Source organism: Oncorhynchus masou, chromosome 28 (assembly GCF_036934945.1).
Source record: "Oncorhynchus masou masou isolate Uvic2021 chromosome 28, UVic_Omas_1.1, whole genome shotgun sequence".
NCBI classification, from domain to species: Eukaryota; Metazoa; Chordata; class Actinopteri; order Salmoniformes; family Salmonidae; genus Oncorhynchus; species Oncorhynchus masou.
The window spans coordinates 26,045,898-26,065,290 of NC_088239.1; the positions used below are offsets into that span (position 1 = coordinate 26,045,898).

At 44.0% G+C, this 19,393-nt stretch overlaps 2 protein-coding genes across 2 annotated transcripts; both read right to left on the reverse strand.

Moving 5' to 3' along the window:
- Positions 1 to 6,884: 6,884 nt before the first annotated feature.
- On the reverse strand, positions 6,885 to 10,762 carry LOC135517424 (C-C chemokine receptor type 9-like). Its single transcript, XM_064941689.1, has 3 exons — positions 10,634 to 10,762; positions 10,375 to 10,421; positions 6,885 to 8,499 (listed from the first exon to the last, which is right to left on the reverse strand). The coding sequence occupies exons 2-3, from the start codon at positions 10,414 to 10,416 to the stop codon at positions 7,438 to 7,440; spliced, it is 1,104 nt and encodes a 367-aa protein (XP_064797761.1). The 5' UTR covers positions 10,417 to 10,421; positions 10,634 to 10,762; the 3' UTR covers positions 6,885 to 7,437.
- A 1,544-nt stretch (positions 10,763 to 12,306) lies between these two features.
- LOC135516970 (thread biopolymer filament subunit gamma-like) lies at positions 12,307 to 19,377 on the reverse strand. Its single transcript, XM_064941025.1, is given in 9 exon segments — positions 12,307 to 12,774; positions 13,887 to 14,095; positions 16,174 to 16,254; positions 16,600 to 16,630; positions 17,260 to 17,444; positions 17,649 to 17,735; positions 17,830 to 17,890; positions 18,326 to 18,820; positions 18,853 to 19,377. Coding segments are annotated over 9 exon segments (1,326 nt in total). The 5' UTR covers positions 18,924 to 19,377; the 3' UTR covers positions 12,307 to 12,668.
- Between the last annotated feature and the right edge of the window lie 16 nt (positions 19,378 to 19,393).

The window sequence follows — 19,393 nt, forward strand, 5'->3', positions numbered from 1 at the left end:
GGCCCTCATGCCCCCCGATGTTCTTCTCAAAGTTCTGAGGTGAAGAATTCAAGTGAACAATAAAGTAGAAGTGGAGCATTTGTGAAGCAGATTACTTGTGAACTTGAATTATTAACTGGAAAATATTGAAAGGTTTGCAAGTGTGGTAATGAAAGCTTTGCAGTGGAGAATATTATGAACAAGGTCTTTCTCAATTGACGATTCAGGATGAAACGGGATAATACGATGAGGATAGTTTCTGGGGGGAAAAAACACAAGTACAAATAACTCTACACTTTAGAATGGACTTTCAAGTTTATTTTTTTTTATTATTATTTTTTTTTTACCTTTATTTTACTAGGCAAGTCAGTTAAGAACAAATTCTTATTTTCAATGACGGCCCAGGAACAGTGGGTTAACTGCCCGTTCAGGGGCAGAACGACAGATTTGTACCTTGTCAGCTCGGGGATTTGAACTTGCAACCTTTCGGTTACTAGCCCAGCACTACCCTGCCGCCCCGTAGTACACTATATATACAAAAGTACACTATACAGTGCATTCGGAAAGTATTCAGATTCCTTGACTTTTTCCACATTGTGTTATGTTACAGCCTTGTTCTGAAATGGATTAAATAGTTTTTTCCCTTCGTCAATCTACGCACAATATCCCATAATGATAAAACAAAACACAAAAAAAGCCAAAAATACCACATTTACATAAGTATTCAGACCCTTTACTCAGTACTTTGTTGACGCACCTTTGGCCGAGATTACAGCCTAGAGTCCTCTCAAGCTTGGCACACCTGTATTTGGGGAGTTTCTCCCATTCTTCTCCGTATTCTCACATCCTCTCAAGCTCTGTCAGGTTGGAAGGGGAGCGTCGCTGCACAGCTATTTTCAGGTCTCTCCAGAGATGTTTAATTGGGTTCAAGTCCGGGCTCTGGCTGGGCCACTCAAGGACATTCAGAGACTTGTCCTGAAGCCACTCCTGCATTGTCTTGGCTGTGTGCTTAGCGTCACTGTCCTATTGGAAGGTGAAACTTTGCCCCTTGCTGAGGTCCTGAGCACTCTGGGGCATGTTTGCATCAAGGATCTCTCTGTACTTTGCCCCGTTTATCTTTCTCTCGATCCTGACTAGACTCCCAGTTCCTGCCACTGAAAGAAATCTCCACAGCATGATGCAGACACCACCATGCTTCACCGTAGGGATGGTGCCAGGTTTCCTCCAGGCATGATGCTTGGCATTCTGGCCAAATAATTCAATCTTGGTTTCACCAGACCAGATAATCTTGTTTTATCTGAGAGTCCTTTAGGTGGCTTTTGGCAAACTCCAGGCGGGCTGTCACGTGCCTTTTTATGTGATTTCAGTGGTTTCCGCCTGGCCACTCTACCATAAAGGCCTGATTGGTGGAGTGCTGCAGAGATGGTTGTCCTTCTGGAAGGTTCTCCACAGAGGAACTCTAGAGCTCTGTCTGAGTGACCATTAAGTTCTTGGTCACCTCCCTGACCAAGGCCCCCCCCCCGTTGCTCAGTTTGGCCAGGCGGCCAACTCTAGAAAGAGTCTCGGTGGTTCCAAACTTCTTCCATTTAAGAATAATGAAAGCCACTGTATTCTCGGGGCCCTTCAATACTGGTAGTATTCCCCAGATCTGTGCTTGACACAATCCTGTCTCAGAGCTCTACGGACAATTCCTTCAACCTCATGGCTTGGTTTTTACTCTGACATGCACTTTCACTGTGGGACATTTATATAGACTGGCGTGTGCCTTTCCAAATGTCCAATCAATTGAATTTACCACAGGTGGACTACAATCAAGTTGAAGAAACAACTAAAGGATGATCAATGTAATTTTGAGTCTCATTGCAAAGGGTCTGAATACTAAATATGATATTTCTGTTTTTTTATTTTTTATACATTCGCAAATATTTCTAAAAACCTGTGTTTGCTTTGTCATTATTGTGTATTATGTGTACAATTTTAGAATAAGGCTGCAACGTAACAACATGTGGAAAAAGGGAAAGGGTCTGCAAACTTTCTGAATGCACCGTACAAAAGTATGTGGACACCTATTTAAATGAGTGGATTCGGCTATTTCAGTCACACCCGTCTCCAAAGACAAACATTGGCAGTAGAATGGCCCTACTGAAGAGCTCAGTGACTTTCAGCGTGGCACCGTCATAGGATGCCACCTTTCCAACAAGTCAGTTTGTCAAATTTCTGCCCTGCTAGAGCTTACCGGTCAACTGTAAGTGCTGTTATTGTGAAGTAGAAACCTGGAGGAGCGACCACGGCTCAGCTGCTAAGACCCCACAAGCTCAGAGAACGGGACAGCCATGTTCTGAAGTGTGTAGCATGTAACAATTGTCTGTCCTCGGTTTCAAAACTCACTACCGAGTTCCAAACTGCCTCTGAAATGGGTTTCCACGGTCGAGCAGCCGCACACAAATCTAAGATCACCATGCGCAATGCCAAGCGTCGGCTGGAGTGATGTAAAGCTCTCAGCCATTGCACTCTGGAACAGTGGAAACGCTTTCTCTGGAGTGATGAATTACTTCTATGCTTGCCTCGAGGCAAGTAATACTGAAACATGCATGAGAGCATCAACTGTTCCGGACGACTGTGTGATCACTCTCTCCGTCGCCGATGTGAGTAAGACCTTTAAACAGGTCAACATTCACAAGGCCGCAGGGCCATATGGATTACCAGGATGTGTACTCCGAGCATGTGCTGACTAACTGGCAAGTGTCTTCACTGACAACCTGTCCCTGACTGAGTCTGTAGTACCGACATGTTTCAAGCAGATCACCATAGTCCCTGTCCCCAAGAGCACGAATGTAACCTGCCGAAATGACTACCGACCCGTAGCACTCACATCTGTAGCCATGAAGTGCTTTGAAAGGCTGGTCATGGCTCACATCAACACCATTATCCAAGAAACCCTAGACCCACTCCAATTTGCATACCCCCCAACAAATCCACAGATGATGCAATCTCTATTGCACTCCACACTGCCCTTTACCACCTGGACAAAAGGAACACCTATGTGAGAATGCTATTCATTGACTGCAGCTCCGTGTTGAACACCATAGTGCCCTCAAAGCTCATCACTAAGCTAAGGACCCTGGGACTAAACACCTCCATCTGCAACTGTATCCTGGACTTCCTGACTGCCGCCCCCAGGTGGTAAGGGTAGGTAACAACACATCCGCCACAACAGTGGTAGGCCTGACCACCGACAACGATGAGACCTGTCCACGTGGTGCCAGAACAACAACCTCTCCCTCAACGTGACCAAGACAAAGGAGATGATTGTGGACTACAGGAAAAGGAGGACCGAGCACGCCCCCATTCTCAACGACGGGGCTGCAGTGGAGCAGGTTGAGAGCTTCAGGTTCCTTGGTGTCTACATCAACTATAATGGTCCAAACACACCAAGACAGTTGTGAAGAGGGCACGACAACGCCTATTCCCTCTAAGCAGACTGAAAAGATTTGGCATGGGCCCTCAGATCCTCAAAAAGTTCTACAGCTGCACCATCGAGAGCATCCTGACTGGTTGCATCACCGCCTGGTATGGCAACTGCTTGGCCTCCGACCGCAAGACACTACAGAGGGTAGTGCGTACGGCCCAGTACATCACAGGGGCCAAGCTTTCTGCCATCCAGGACCTCTATACCAGGCGGTGTCAGAGGAAGGCCCTAAAAATTGTCAGACTCCAGCCCCTCTAGTCATAGACTGTTCTCTCAGCTACTGCAAGCCAAGTCTAGGTCAAAAAGGCTTCTTAACACCTTCTACCCCCAAGCCATAAGACTTCTGAACAGCTAATCAAATGGCTACCCAGACTATTTACATTATCCCCCCTTTTACGCTGCTGCTACTCTCTGTTTATTATCGATGCATAGTCACTTTAACTCTACCTACATCTACATATTATCTAAATTATCTCAACTAGCCTGTCACGTTCTGACCTTTATTTCCTTTGTTTTGTCTTTATTTAGTATGGTCAGGGCGTGAGTTGGGGTGGGCAGTCTATGTTTGTTTTTCTATGATTTGGGTATTTCTATGTTTCGGCCTAGTATGGTTCTCAATCAGAGGCAGGTGTCATTAGTTGTCTCTGATTGAGAATCATACTTAGGTAGCCTGGGTTTCACTGTGTGTTTGTGGGTGATTGTTTCTGTCTTTGTGTTTGTGGCACCAGATAGGACTGTTTTGGTTTTTTCACGTTTCTTGTTTTGTAGATTGTTGTACTTTCATCTTTATTAAAGATGCACAAAACTAACCATGCTGCATTTTGGTCCGCCTCTCTTCCCCAGAAGAAAACCATTACAAGCCGGTACCCCTCCCTGTATATAACCTCACCACTGTTTATTACTGCTGCTCTTTTTTTTTTCAAGACAGCATAATTTTATTCAGTAGAGTACAGTTTAGTTCAGTAGAATACAGTAGAATAAAGTAGGGTACAATACAGTAAATTATACTGTGCTGTACTCTACTGTCCTATACTTGTTTTTACTTTACTGTACTGTACTCTACTTTATTGTAATATACTGTACTATAATGTACTCTGCTGTGCTCTACTATGCTGTCCACGTGTGTGAAACTTCTATGATTGGGTATAGATGTCTATGATTGGTTCAGAATCAATCATAGGCGCCAATGTTTGGACCAAATAAAGGCCGGTCCTGACCAAATCCGTTTGGGCCACTTCAAGGTAACCAAATCTGAACCAAACAGACCAAATCTGAACCAAACAAAGACACCTAGGACCAAAAATCAACATCCGTGGAAGTTGAAATCAAGGCCGGTCCGGACTGAACCAAAAAAAGACATCAGTGTCTGTCTGTGTTCACTGGGTACACAGTGCAAGATTGACTGATCTACAAATCCTTGCATCATAAATAACTACTCAATATTATTTGTAGGTCAGTCAATTAGATTGGAAGTAGGTGTTTCAGTGAAGGAAGGCCCGCCCCTGCAGGAAATTGGAAGTGGGGTGACTGGTCATTGGTGGAAAGTCAGTCAGGAGAGTGTGGGAAATGCTATACATTACCTTTTTACAAAGTAACAACTTAAGGTAACTCATTACCATTTCAAGGCCACATCCACATGGATGGCAGTTAAATAAAGTGAAGTAAGGCACTTTGGAGTAGGTGGAGGAGAAGCTGAGAGAAAACTGTTACTTGGCTGGTCTCCCTATGGAGGCCTAGCTGTCTGTAGTGTAGCTTTTGTACAGGGATCTAGTGTCTGTAGTATTGCAGTAGTACTATACAAGGATACAGGAAGCCAGTTGACTGATGGCTTCCTGTCGTGCAATGAGCAGACAAAACAAGAGACATGAAAGTGTGCGTCTGTGGTCTCACCTGAATTGAACAGGTACAGGGGTGCATGGCCGACCTCACTAACCTCAAAAACGTACCATGCTTTTTTTCTACCCTCAGTCTGAGCTTCAAGCAGAGCAGCTTGTCACGTGAGTAAACGATGAAAAGGTTCTCATCACAAATTTGTTGACCTTCCTAGCTCTCGTGAAAAGCGTCTATATCTAATCGAGAATCCACCTTTGAAGCGCAACTTAATTATCTCATCGTTACATGAAAAACACACGCACTGCCTGCCACGCTCAGTTGTAATTTTAAAATGTAAATGCATGTTTTAGCTTGGTCTGGTAAATGGAACGCCATGGCATGCCTCTGTCAACCCCAGCTTCAGTCAATCTCAGTCTGTTTGCTATTCCGTCTGATTTCAGTCTTATGCTTTGATAGCGGTGGTTTGAGTGCATCCGAGGGGGAGATATGAAACAGCCTACAGTAAAGCTCACAATGCTTCACCATCTCACCGTCTCCAATTGCACTGAGGAGTGAAGAGATAAGAGGGCTTTGTCAGCAACTGACCCCCATTACTGACCTTTGATGTTCCCATGTTTTCAGTAGCATGGCCAACTGTAGAAAAACACTCCCAAAAGTGTCTGCTTGTATCGGATCAGAAGGGGTGTCTGTGTCTATACTGCCTATGACTGGTTCGGATTGTGACGATCTCATGCCTCTTTTCAACCTGTTGGGTTTGAGAATATCGGCTCAATAATGAGTGGAGAGACACACCACGTGTATGTATTTATGTCATCTACAGTATGCTGGTAATCTTCAAAGACAAGTGTTTTGATGCTACAAATGGTGACTAAAACCAAAGCAAGTGGAATGTGTAAAATTGCAATTATATTTCAAACTTAGCTTCCTCTGCTTTGAGGCTAAATTCAGGTCAACAACAAGCAGTGGACAGGGGGTTTTTCAGTATACTTCACCACATGCCATTTTCGCCACAGACTTTCACCTCATAATGTGAACGAAGCCTGGAGCCGAGGCTACTTTCACCCTGTCTGAACCAATGGTGCTGACTCAACGGTTTTCAGAGGTGAATGAGTAAACATTTCTCATACCAGTATGAATGAGGTGGGCAAACTTCACCACTAACTTTGAAAATGCCTAGTCATACCCATACCAACATGGGGTACAACTGCTTTTCAATGGGGAAACAGATTGTCAATTGTGCTTGCTCAGCCGACTAAGAGCAAGTCATAGGCTGTAGTCATAGTGAAAGCGTTGTGGACGCAACAAGCCACACTTAGTCTGTTTTCCCACCACAGAACGTACGTTACACCATTGAAAACAGTGCGCCGTATTCTCACACCAAGTGAAAAATAAGAAGTGAACGTCGCTCGTGTCTCAAACGGGACCATTTATTCATGAGGCCTTTGCGCTGCCTATTTCAATCGTATGACCTTCATAAAAGAGAGTGTGTGAGTCTCATTATTGTGACACATTTTGAAGAAAGGAATAAGTGAGGTATTCTAACTGGTGTTGGTTTTCAAGATAATGATTTGACTGTTCTCACTTTGACAAACAACATAGGACAATCATTTTATTTCAGTTTTAATTGATAAATTTCAACATTTATAATGCCAATAGTTTTGCAGCAGCACCTACTCTACAAATACAGAAAACAGTAACACAGTCAAGGTACCAATACTCATTGACACAATTTATATACAGTAATGTACACTTTTATACAAGGACCTAGAGAACTGTATGCATTGTATGTTGACTGTCTGCACAGGGTATATGTAAACAACAATGAATTTCTATACTGGCAAAATACCAATGTAATCAGGATGCAGCTGGGTTTGTCACCCTGGAAATGTGCGGTCCTTAGCAGCCTATGAGATCATATGGAAGTAATGATAAAGTCAGAGGCAATCCCAGGGGGCTGAAGCCTAACTTTGAGACCCCTGGTATTAACCTCAACACGTTTAAATGTATGGATGTCAATGAGAAATTTGAATTACGCACACAGATCTTTAGCTAGGATTTAACCCAACAGTATGGTCTGAGGTGATGTTTAATGTGTGGGTAGGTGTGGTAACGCCAAGATGGGGTGGGGGGGGGGGAGTGGTCTCAGGGAGGCGGGGTTACAAGGAGAGGGCAGGGGTGGTCTCGGTGTCGGACATGACGGAGGGGCGTTTGGGGACGGCCTGCATCTTATTGAGGCCTCTCTGGTTCAGGCCACAGGTGTACTGCCTCAGCAGCCTCAGCAGATCCTTCCGGAAGCGAACGCCAATGAACACATACAGGAAGGGATTAATGCAAGCATGGGTGTATGCAAGGCTCTTTGCAATCTGCCCGGCGACATCGAAATGGCCCAATATGGCACAGTCCTTGATGGTGGTGTTGGCGGCCTGCGTGGCATCAACCACGAGTAGCCCGTTGTACGGTAGCTGGGAGAGGACAAACACAGCCACCACGGCGAAGATGACTCTCAGTGCCTTGTGCTTTTCAAAGCTCTTGGCCTGCAGCAGGGTGCGAATGATGACCGAGTAGCATAGAACCATGACCAGCAGAGGCAGGCAGAAGCCCACACAGACCTGCAGAGCCAGCACCAGGATCTTGGTGCGGTTGAAGAGGTTGTTGGGGTAGACCAGGACACAGAAGGAATTACCCCTGTGGTCAGGCTTCACCTGGGCGAAAATGAACTCGGGCAGAGCCAGGAGGCCTGAGATGATCCAGATAGCCAGGCAGACCAGCTTGCTGACAAACAGTCTCTTGTTCTTCAGGTTGTGAGCCTTGGTGACCTGGACGATTGCCACATAGCGGTCCACACTAATACAGGTGAGCAACAGCATGCTGCTGAAGAAGTTGATTTTGTAGACGGCCGAGAGGATCTTACAGAGGCCCAGGCCGAACACCCAGCCCCTGGTGGCATCAGCAGCCCAGAAGGGCAGTGTACCCAGGAAGAGGAGATCAGCCACAGCCAGGTTGAGTAGGTACACGTCTGTCATAGTCTTGAGGCGGTGGCGTACCGTGGTAAAGATGAAGACCACCATCAGGTTGCCCACGGCGCCCAGGGAGAAGATGAGCCAGAACAGAGGGGGTTCGTAGAGACCCCGGAACTCCCTCACCCAGGACTTATCACACATTCCCCCTGGGGTCTCAGTATAGCCTCCCTCATAGTCCTCTGTGTAATCTCCAGATCCCTGTAATACAAACAAGCATTCTGAGACTATTACTTTGAATTTGTGCAACAGGTGTCCTTAATCATTTATTTTGTCACGGTGTCTATCATAACGGTTTAAGACCAACAGATTTAAATGTAGTTTGAGTATTTTTGTTTCATGACTTCCTGTCTGCAATGGTTGACTAGCTAGCTGCCTGTTCCCTAAAACCATCTGCCTACACTACAGTGTTTCATAACATAGTGCATTTAGCGGAGCACAGCACGGTGACATCAAGACCTGGTGGTAGTGACGTTCTGCCTAAAGCCAATGCTGCTGTGGTTGCTCTCAGAAGCAGGTGTTGTGTCTCACTGTCTCTCAACAGGAGAAACCACACCGCTGCACCACTTCCTTCTGTGTGAGATGGGGTGGCTTAACGCTCCAGGGGGGCTACAGAGAGGGGCTCAGGTTAACGATGCACGTCAACGACATTGCGCTCGTTGTCGCCTCCGACACAGATCTAGGACAGAGATAAATATGGGAGGGGGGGGTGACAGTTCTTTTGTGCGCACCGTAGATATTTGATGCTGATGTTTGCTACAAGAGGTATTGTACACTTGCACGAACACAGACTACAAAAACATTGCTACAAACATCCTAAACAACCCTCCCAGTCAGATCCAAATCCTGATCTGAATCTTGGCTACTTTGGCTACTAAAAGTGAGTTGAAAATAAAATGTTTTTCCTCTCCGACCACATTAATGTTGATGTGAAACTTTGTGGTCTTTGTATGGGAGTTCAAAAGACAAACACTAGATCAGGGGTCTCCGGCCTTTTCTGACATGAGAGCTACTTAAAGAAAAATAAATAATGAAACGGGTCACGTGCTACTCATTTTTTCTAGCTTACAAATAGGCACGTTTTTCTCTTCTCGCCTAAAACTCTTCCCCACATCCTACTGTAGAAGAGAAAGTTGTGTACTGTTTTCTGCCAATATACCTGGTAAAGTAATAGTTAATAAACAACTCTAGGGGACCCTATAAAAGCTGAGGGTTTTTTTTCTCTCAAATTCTGTTTTATATATTATGTTATTTTCTGGTTTAGATTTGTTTGTTTTTCACTCTCAATTACAATTGTTCATATAGAAACAACACAATTGGATGTTCTGAGTCCATGTCAATGGTTAAATCACAGCAGAATACTATTTTATTAATTTTTTTTTAGATCTGAAAGAAAACTAACAGATTTAGATTTTTTGTTGTTGTTGAATTCTCCTCTAATTGTGCATCTAGCCAGTGAAGAATGTGCCGGTCTAGTGATGGTTCTGTACTGCTGCTGCTCATTTCATGGCAGAGTTTGCAAATAATAGATACACATGACATACTTACTCCTGATACACTTCTGCCAGCTAAGCCTAATTTGCAGTTGACATTTTAATTGTGACGGTTTTGGTGAAACAATTTCAGTCAACCCACAAGACGTTAATCACATGGTTACATGCAGAGTGGTAGACAAACGTGTGCACCACATAGACAAGCAATATTCCTGGAAATTAATTGGCAGATAGTGTTAGGTTTGGCTTTTTAAGCCAATAGTGGCTAACCATGGGGTGGGATAATGTCAAGGTTGTGTTGATTAGATAGTAGCGTAACTGGGAGCTTTTGGTGTCTGATAGATGTGAGATTTGTTAATGACCGTTTGAGGTGGAGCACTTCTAAATTGCAGGTACCTTCAGAATTGTTTGGCGAGCTACTCATGGGCGGGCTGTTGGAGATCTCTGCACTAGATACTCTTGGCTACAATTAACACATTTGGATTGAATCCATTCTCTGCTGATTTGATGTGGCTCTCTAACTCATTTTATAGCATGCCTTTATAGTTGTAAATACAAGCAATTAGATTGAGATAATACTTACTGTTTCAGAAGTTGGAAATATTGTGAATGATGGTGACTCCATTTTGCCTGTCAGAAAAAGGAAAAAAAAAGTATAGTTTAGTCCCCAAATAACCTAATGTGATCATTTTTGTTTACTGCATACATACACTTTAGAACTTGATCATGTCATAATTTATCACCGTCAAATGTTTACATAGTACTTTCCAGTACTATGAAAGAACATCCCACATTAAACTCACTAAAAAGTTAATAACAAAGACAATGTTACAAGAACGTACCCCGTCTGTGATGAGTGCTATGAGCCAACTCGATAACAATGCTTTCCTCAAGCCCTTGACGGATATTGCTACATGTCTCATCGTCACCAGCTTTTATGGTTTTGCCTTAACTACAATGGAGGCTGCTGTGGTGGCTGCTGAGGGGAGGACGGCTCATAATAATGGCTGGAATGGAGTCAGTGGAATGGATTCAAAGATGTGGTTGATACCATTCCATTGACTCCATTCCAGCCATTACCATGAGCTGTGCTCCCCTCAACAGCCTCCACTGGCTACACTGTGAGTATTAAATTGAGATACTGGCACTCATGTCTGTCGGCATGCTAGTGATTACTTGCATTTGTTCTACGAGACACCAACTTAGACAGAAACGAATAGCATTGCATGCAGGCGTTATTAGTCATATCTGCTCTACACATTGGGTCTCACGTCTATTGTCTCTTTCTGCTGTTACAATTCTCCCATTCATCCCTTCAAAAACACGTCATAGACCTTCATGTCACGCCACATTTCACACAACACCGTATTCTAAGTTAAGCACTTAGTGCCTGGGAGAAGTGAAATGGAGAACCTTGGTAGTAGGTGTAAGATAACACCAGTATGGTGAGGGGAGGTTCATGGTGGGCTGTTGTGACAGCATTATCACAGTGAACACACATTTGCACGGTGTAGAGGGTTTTCTAAGACAAGACAAAGGACCTGTATGTCACAGGACTCACAATGATCTGGTCAGGTGTTCCCTATATGAAACTACATCTGAGAAACACTCATGTTTTACTATTGTGGGGAAGAAGCAAACGCTGTAGAAAGGGAAGTGCAACTACTATGAGCAGACATTGTGCAGGGCAAAGGGAAATTAAAGAAATGTAAGCAAAGTAAACCACATTTATAATCCCCAAGAATCACTGAATCAAAAGTACCTTGCATTCCTGGACTTGTTTACAACACGGGATAAATGAAAATGAACAATCGGTATTGATAGTTTTGATTGAATTCATTTTAATATAAAATTGTGTTTTTTAAATCGGTTCCAGTTCCAGGTTCCAGCAAGTTTGACAAAACTTGATATTGTCTTATATATATATATTATTTTTAAATCAACTTTATGAGTTTCCAAAGTGACTATGTTATGATAGAGACATAAAGGGAGAGGGAAGCCTGCATGGTTGTGTGTTTCCTGTGAACAGGTGTAAGGAAGAGTCTTCTCTAACCTTCTGAGTTTCGAACCATCTTTAGGCACTGAGTGCAACAGATCAGAGCAAGCCATTGTGCCATCCTCAGAGGTTTCGCTACCCAAGCTGATTTAGCAGTTTCCGTCCAAGACTGAGGACCCGGAGATGAGAGAGGTTGAGAGTAGATACCAGTCTCTTCTGTCATTTTCAGGTTGCGTTTCTCGGTTTGGACCACAAAGAGGTGAAGTGAAACAACCGTGGCCTGTTAGCCGGGTTAAGGGTACATTAGGGTGCCTATGGGAACACACTCTTGAAGAAAGTGACAGACGGAGAGGTGTTGGTGGTGACATCAGTACCAATTGACACACATGGCAAAGCAGCATTACTGTAGCTCTGATGTGCATGGTAGGTGCTTTAACACCTGTGCAGGACAAAGACAGACCTCTCTGTCACACACACGCAATGCTCGAAAACACACACTGATCCTGAAATATGGCAAACCCAGTCCCCAAATGATCTTGCGCTTCTTGCATAAATTACTCAAATCCCACAGAATACACAGGAAAATCCATAACTAAATGTTGTCTGCACTATGGACATTCTTACATACATCTTATGATTCACTACAATACAATAATAACCACAATGAAATCCGATATGACGAAGCAAAGTTTATTGGGCAAAGGTCATGTAAGGTCATATAGGGTCACCACGCTGTGATAGTGAGGTCTGACCGAGGACTCAGGCTCTGCATCAGATGCATTAGTAGTGGTCTCAGAGTAGAGAGAAGGCAGTGTTAGTTCCAACAACGTCTCTGAAATTCTGTCTAAGACGTAGAAGGACTGATTTATTAAGTAATAGGCCTATGCTATGTTCATAACATTATGTGGTTGATGGTGATACTGAGAGATGCTCTGTGAAATGCTCTGTGAAGTCCCCTGCGGATAAGGGCAACTCCCAACAGATAATCTGAGTGCTTGAGACTGATTCACGGCACTTGGAATGACCCTCCTAAGCCACATAGTCCAGTATCATTGGTCTGCTAACACATTGGCTCTGTCTGGTCAAATGATAAGGTTATAGAAACTTGCCCGTGACCACTTCTTCTTTGGTCTTACTCTCAATGACCTCATCTGTCACTGTAACAAGAATTAGAGAACATGAATCAGTACAAACAGTCTTTAATGACGTTAGATTTTTTTAATCTAAGATAGAATTTATCAAGAAAGAGTGGCACTCTTCCTAAGACGAATGACAACACAGTGATGCATAGAGAGGAAAGGTTAAATAGTTATTATCTGGTTTCAATGGTGTGGATATATGACATCTATGATTTACCTAGTCATTAAGTTACTCATATCCTCAGACTGCATTATGGCAGTTTGGGCAAATGCCAGATGGGCTGGTCCATCTTTAAGCCAGTGGGCCTGCATACATTTATTTATTTATTTTACAGAATGATCATTATTTGGCCAGTAATGTGGTCCTTCAGGGGGGAAAAAAAATGGGCCGATTGTAGAGCGCTCAAGGGGGGGGAAATTATTTCTGGTCCCAGTCCTTCCCTGAAAGAGACTATAGACACCTGGTGGTCTTCATACTGTTTTCTCACCAGTGTAAGTGTAGGAAGTCTTTGTGAAAGACATACTCTCTGCAAATACCCTGAAAGAGAGGTCCAAAACAGTTAACTATTTCATTTTTCAATGATATTGAATGATGCAAGACATTTACCGATTTGCTCAGAACTGACTATTTGATCTTTAACTAAACTCTTTCTTCATCACTGTAGTGAGCTCTGCCAGAACTCCAGATTTGGAGGAGGGGCTCCTGATGTGGGAGGAGGGGCCGGGTGAGATGGACATGTAGAGAGGGGAGGAGCCATAGGACTGGACGGGGAAGCTAGAAGGACAGCCAACTGGTTATTGCCTCACTGACACTGGTGGATGATGTGGATAATATGAGGTCCTATCCATATCCTTATTAACCAGTGTCGATTGGAAATAAAGTATTCATTCAATTGAATTGAATGAGAGCTCAGAGCCCGCAATCATAAGGCAAAACTGATCACAGATCAGCACTCTAACCTAAGGTCATCCCAGTTCAGAAGTGTCCGGTAGGTGGTGATCTCAGCGTCCAGGACCAGCTGGACGTCCAGGAGCTCCTGGTAGCTGAGGATTTGCTTGTGCAGGTCCACCTTAGCCACATCGATGGCCTCCTCCAGGCCCCTGATCTGGTTCTGGTACTCCGCCACACCCCCACTGGACTGGGCAAAGCTAAGCTCCAGGGACATGTTCTTCGGAGAGAAGGGAGGAGGATCTGTTAACTAACTAGCTAGCTCATGTTAGAACATATGTGGCATTGTTTAACTGGGACAACATAACCACCGTCAGTCACCCTGTTATCAAAAGTGTATCTTTCAAAATAAAAGTGCCAGTCAATGTAACCCATTTCCCATAAGCAGGACCTCACTTAAAATTTCTAAAGAAAAACACAAAACAGCAGACTGATTTTGAGGTAAAAAGAAAACAATCCTGTTGGTGCCTTGGCAAACCCCATTTAGTCACCTGTCTTTCTACTGGAAGGCACAAAACTGCAGTGAATGGATACACCACTGATGTCTTCTGGAAAGCAGTATTGCTGTTTGTGCCTAAGCTCAGCAGTAGGGGAGTTTGGCAATGCGAGACACCATAGCAACCACTTCCTGTGTGACTGTTAGCACTGATTTATATCAAACTCTGATACTCATCAGCTGCATCACAGCACTGTCACAGCATCACTGACTTACAGAACCAGTCAAAAGTTTGGACACACCTACTCATTACAGGTGTATTTTCTATATTGTAGAATAATAATGAAGACATCAAAACTATGAAATAACACATATGGAATCATGTAGTAACCAAAAAAGTGTTAAACAAATCAATATTTTATATTTAAGATTATACAAAGTATCCACCCTTTGCCTTGATGCCAGCTTTGCACACATTGCATTCTCTCAACCAGCTTCATGAGGTAGTCACCTGGAATGCATTTCAATTAATAAGTATTTCCTTTCCTTCTTAATGCGTTTGAACCTATCAGTTGTGTTGTGACAAGGTAGGGGTGTTAAAAGACCAAATCCATATTATGGCAAGAACCACTCAAATAAGCAAAGAGAAATGACAGTTCATCATCACTTTAAGACATGAAAGTCAGTCAATCTGGAAAATTTCAAGAACTTTGAAAGTTTAACTTTGAAAGTTTAAGTGCAGTTGCAAAAACCATCAAGCGCTATGGTGAAACTGGCTCTCGTGAGGACCGCCACAGGAAAGGAAGACCCAGAGTTACCTCTGCTGCAGAAGTTCATTAGAGTTACCAGCCTCAGAAATTGCAGCCCAAATAAATGCTTCACAGAGTTCAAGTAACAGACATACCTCAACATCAACTGTTCAGAGACTGCGTGAATCGGGCATTCATGGTCAAAATGCTGCTGAAACCCCTACTAAAGGACACCAATAATAAGGCCAAGGAACATGAGCAATGGACATTAGACCGGTGGAAATTTGTCCTTTGGTCTGATGAGTCCAAATTTGAGATTTTTGGTTCCAACCGCCATGTCGTTGTGAAACGCAGAGTATGTGAACGGATGATCTCTGCATGTGTGGTTCCCACCGTGAAGCATGGAGGAGGAGGTGTGATGGTGTGGGGGTGCTTTGCTGGTGACATTGTCAGTGATTTATTTAGAATTCAAGGCACACTTAACCAGCATGGCTACCACAGCATTCTGCAGCGATACGCCATACCATCTGGTTTGCGCTTAGTGGGACTATCATTTGTTTTTCAACAGGACAATGTCTCAACACACCTCCAGGCTGTGTAAGTGCTATTTGAACAAGAAGAAGCGTGATGGAGCGCAGCATCAGATGACCTGGCCTTCACAGTCACCCGACCTCAACCCAGTTAAGATGTTTTGGGATGAGTTGGATTCATGACAATTGGAAAAGCCTTTCAGGTGAAGCTGGTTGAGAGAATTCAAAGAGTGTACAAAGCTGTCATCAAGGCAAAGGGTGGCTACTTTGAAGAATCTGAAATCTAAACAAATATTTTGATTTGTTTAACACTCTCTTGGTTACTACAGGATTCCATATGTGTTATTTCATAGTTTTGATGTCTTCACTAAAAAAAATAAAGAAAAACCCTTTAATGAGTAGATGTGTCCAAACTTTTGACTGGTACTGTACATACATGGTTTCGTTTCACTATGACTATAGATATCTCTCTAAGGCCAGTGAAAAGTTCTATTCACAACATACGAGATGGTATTGGTACCATAGATTGAAATGGTGTAATCACAAACACACACACACACACAGTGTGTTAGACCCGACTCACCATATTGACCAGGCTCTGCAGCTCCAGACTGAGGGCCTGCAGTTCTTTCCTGGAGGCAGTTCTTTCCTGGACCTCATCCAACTGCAGGCAGAGAGTGCAGCATGGGGCCATTAGCTACTGTCTCATACACACTTTGATAACATCATTCAGTGTATTCTTTACATGAGCTGCAGGATTCTTGATGTGAGTCACTTTCAGAGTGAAAGATGCATGTAGATGTTTGCATGAGAGAGGCGGAACGAGTGTCGTATAAGTATGCAAGTATGTACATCTAGATGTCTGCATGTCAGTTATTTTAATAAAACATCAATCAACAACAACAACATAATGTCTGGCAGTTGTTTGTTTCTTCCCCTGCTTTAGGATGTTGGGTTCCCTGAATCTTTTGTCTGCACCAAAGACACCACTAACTTGGGGTTAACCCACGGCAAACTGCTCTGCAGCTTGGTGAGTTTTACTCAAAACAGGAGGAGAGTAACGGTTGGCTGGTCACCACACCATCACACCATTTTCCGTCCCAAAGCGCACCCTATTCCCTGTAGGTTCTAGTGTTATATTGGGGACACAAGCTTGTGGTGTCTGTGACAGTTTCCACTCTAAGAAGATCAACAGATCAAGCCAAAGTGTTCCTCCCCCTTGTTCCTGCAGGCCAAAATGTAATGCCCTTTGAGTAGCTTCTAGGCCTTTTCTGAGTGAAAAGACAACAGTATAACTAGTTGTTCAGTAACTAGTTGTTCGGAGTGATCTGCTTTTCAGACTTTGTAAACCATGCGCTGGTTATTTCATTACATAGATTAAGGGATTTATACTTTGTTGCTCCCCAAAAACATAGCATCCTCATGCCCAAATATTTTCTAAGTAGGCCTATCTCATTCACCATGAGACACCCAGCCATTTCTACTGACCCCTATTGGGCAGAGAGTGTATTGTACATTCACAGGAAACAATTAGAGTGGCTTTGAAATACGTAGAAAATATAATTCATATTGTTTAGAAAATCTAAATGGTATTACAAGAATAAATGTAATTTACATTTAGTAGGCCTAATGCTGTCGATTTGCATTTTGTAGTTTGAGTATGCTGTACCTTTTGTAGTCGGCATCTTCCTTCTCTTTGTGCTGCTCTACTTATTTCTCATACTCCACTCATATCTTGTTGAGGGCAGAAGTGATGTCAAAGGACTTGACCGGGTCCACCTCAATCATAGATATTGATGTGTCAGTGGACGAGGTGCCCAGTTTGGACTGAATAGTGAACAGCTCCTGTAAAACCTTCCATCCTGTCAGCCAATACCACTCATTACAGTTCACATGACAACACTCCTACAATCTGTTGCAGTCTCATACAGTTGTATGTAGTTTAATAGAATACAATATAATTACTTTACTTTTCACAGAGGGACCTTCAGGCTTCTCTCTGAGGTTTGCCTTGCTCACCATCTCACGATGAATATAGAGATGCACACATCTACACACAAGCATAGTGTTGTGCTCCAGCTCATCTCTAAGGCTAGAGTGTTTGGCATCTAGTTCAATGCGGAGATCGCGGGCCATGTCAATGTCCTACAGGATGGAGAGCTACAGTCATAGCGATTTGTTGTCTAACTGAACAGGAAATATTGAAATCTGATATTTATAAGCATAAATTCTGCAGTGCCCTCCTCATGGTGGCAATATCTGATTCCAGCTGATACCTCACGCCTTGTTCAAAATCATACCTGCATGACAAAAGGTGACAGGTATGACAGGAAATCCTAATCGCCTCTTCACAATTTGTTTATCAGACAATGAATAGCTAGCATGTAAAAATAAATAACATTGGATGCGTCACTATGGGCCCTGATCAACAGTTGTGTACTATAAAGGGAATAGGGTGCCATTTGGGAGCATACATGTGTAACGGATGTGAAATGGCTAGCTAGTTAGCGGTGTTCGCGCTAAATAGCGTTTCAATCGGTGACGTCACTTGCTCTGAGACCTTGAAGTAGTAGTTCCCCTTGCTCTGCAAGGGCCGCGGCTTTTGTGGAGCGATGGGTAACGATGCTTTGTGGGTGACTGTTGTTGATGTGTGCAGAGGGTCCCTGGTTCGCGCCCGGGTATGGGCGAGGGGACTGTCTAAAGTTATACTGTTACACTGTTGCAGTGAGACTTACTTGGCCTTCATCTCATGGGCGGTTCCCCGGATGCAGTCCAGCTCCATCTCAAGTTTGACCGTGTCCAGGGTGAGGCTCTCCAGTTTACCGCGGTTCTCTATCAGTTGGGTCTCGTTCTCAGCTGTGGTGGTGGTGGACTCGTTGGTCATATCTGCCAGGACTACATTCTCCTGCTGCAGCTGCCTCACTTTGGCCATGTAGCCTGAGAAGCGCTCGTTTAGCCCAGAGAGGGTGTGTTTCTCTGCAGCCCGCGAGAGGACCGGGGCCAGTAAGGGCCCCGCAGCAGGATATGCACCCAGAAATGCTCCCAGCCCTCCTAATGCCATGGTGCATCCCATAAAGGCGGCAGCACTGCCCCTGCCACCACCCATACCCATCCCAGCCCTGTAGCCTCCTCCACCCTCAAGACCTAGTCCTGCATCCCCCATCCCCATGCCTCCACTTAACCCCAGCTGTGCTCCAGCCCCCAGCCCCATTCCATAGCAGAGAGCCAGGGCCATCCCTTCCCTCACCCAGGCCTCCAGAGAAGCCCGAAGCCCCCACGATACCCTCCTTCCCCGGACAGCGTGGAGGACCCCATAGAGAGAGCCATTGGCATGGTCTTCAGATAATGATAGGCTCGGTGGATGGTACAGCTGGAGCTGCAAAAGTGAGCTATGGATGAATATCCAGGATTTATATATAAAGCTCAGGAGGCCAGCCCCACCCAGTGGTGTATATACAAATTGTGGAATGTCAATGTCTTTAGTCACCTAAGGGCTACTGAATGAAGATGGGTTAGGCGTTTGTATTGCATGTGTTGCTCTAACATTCCAATTACTTTGATGGTTGTACCTCTGACACAGTACATACTATAGGGCTATTCCACGCCAGCTTAGCCCAATTTTTTTGGGGGGTATCCCAGATCGTTCTGGCAAATTCTCACATAGAAACTCCATTGAGAGGAAGGGTGTTTGACATGCTTTTTACATTTGCATCACAAACCATTTTTTGAGAGAATTGTGTTTAAAGCGGCCACATTAGGCCCTTTTTTTTAGACCTATACATGCCTCCTGTAAAACCCTATGA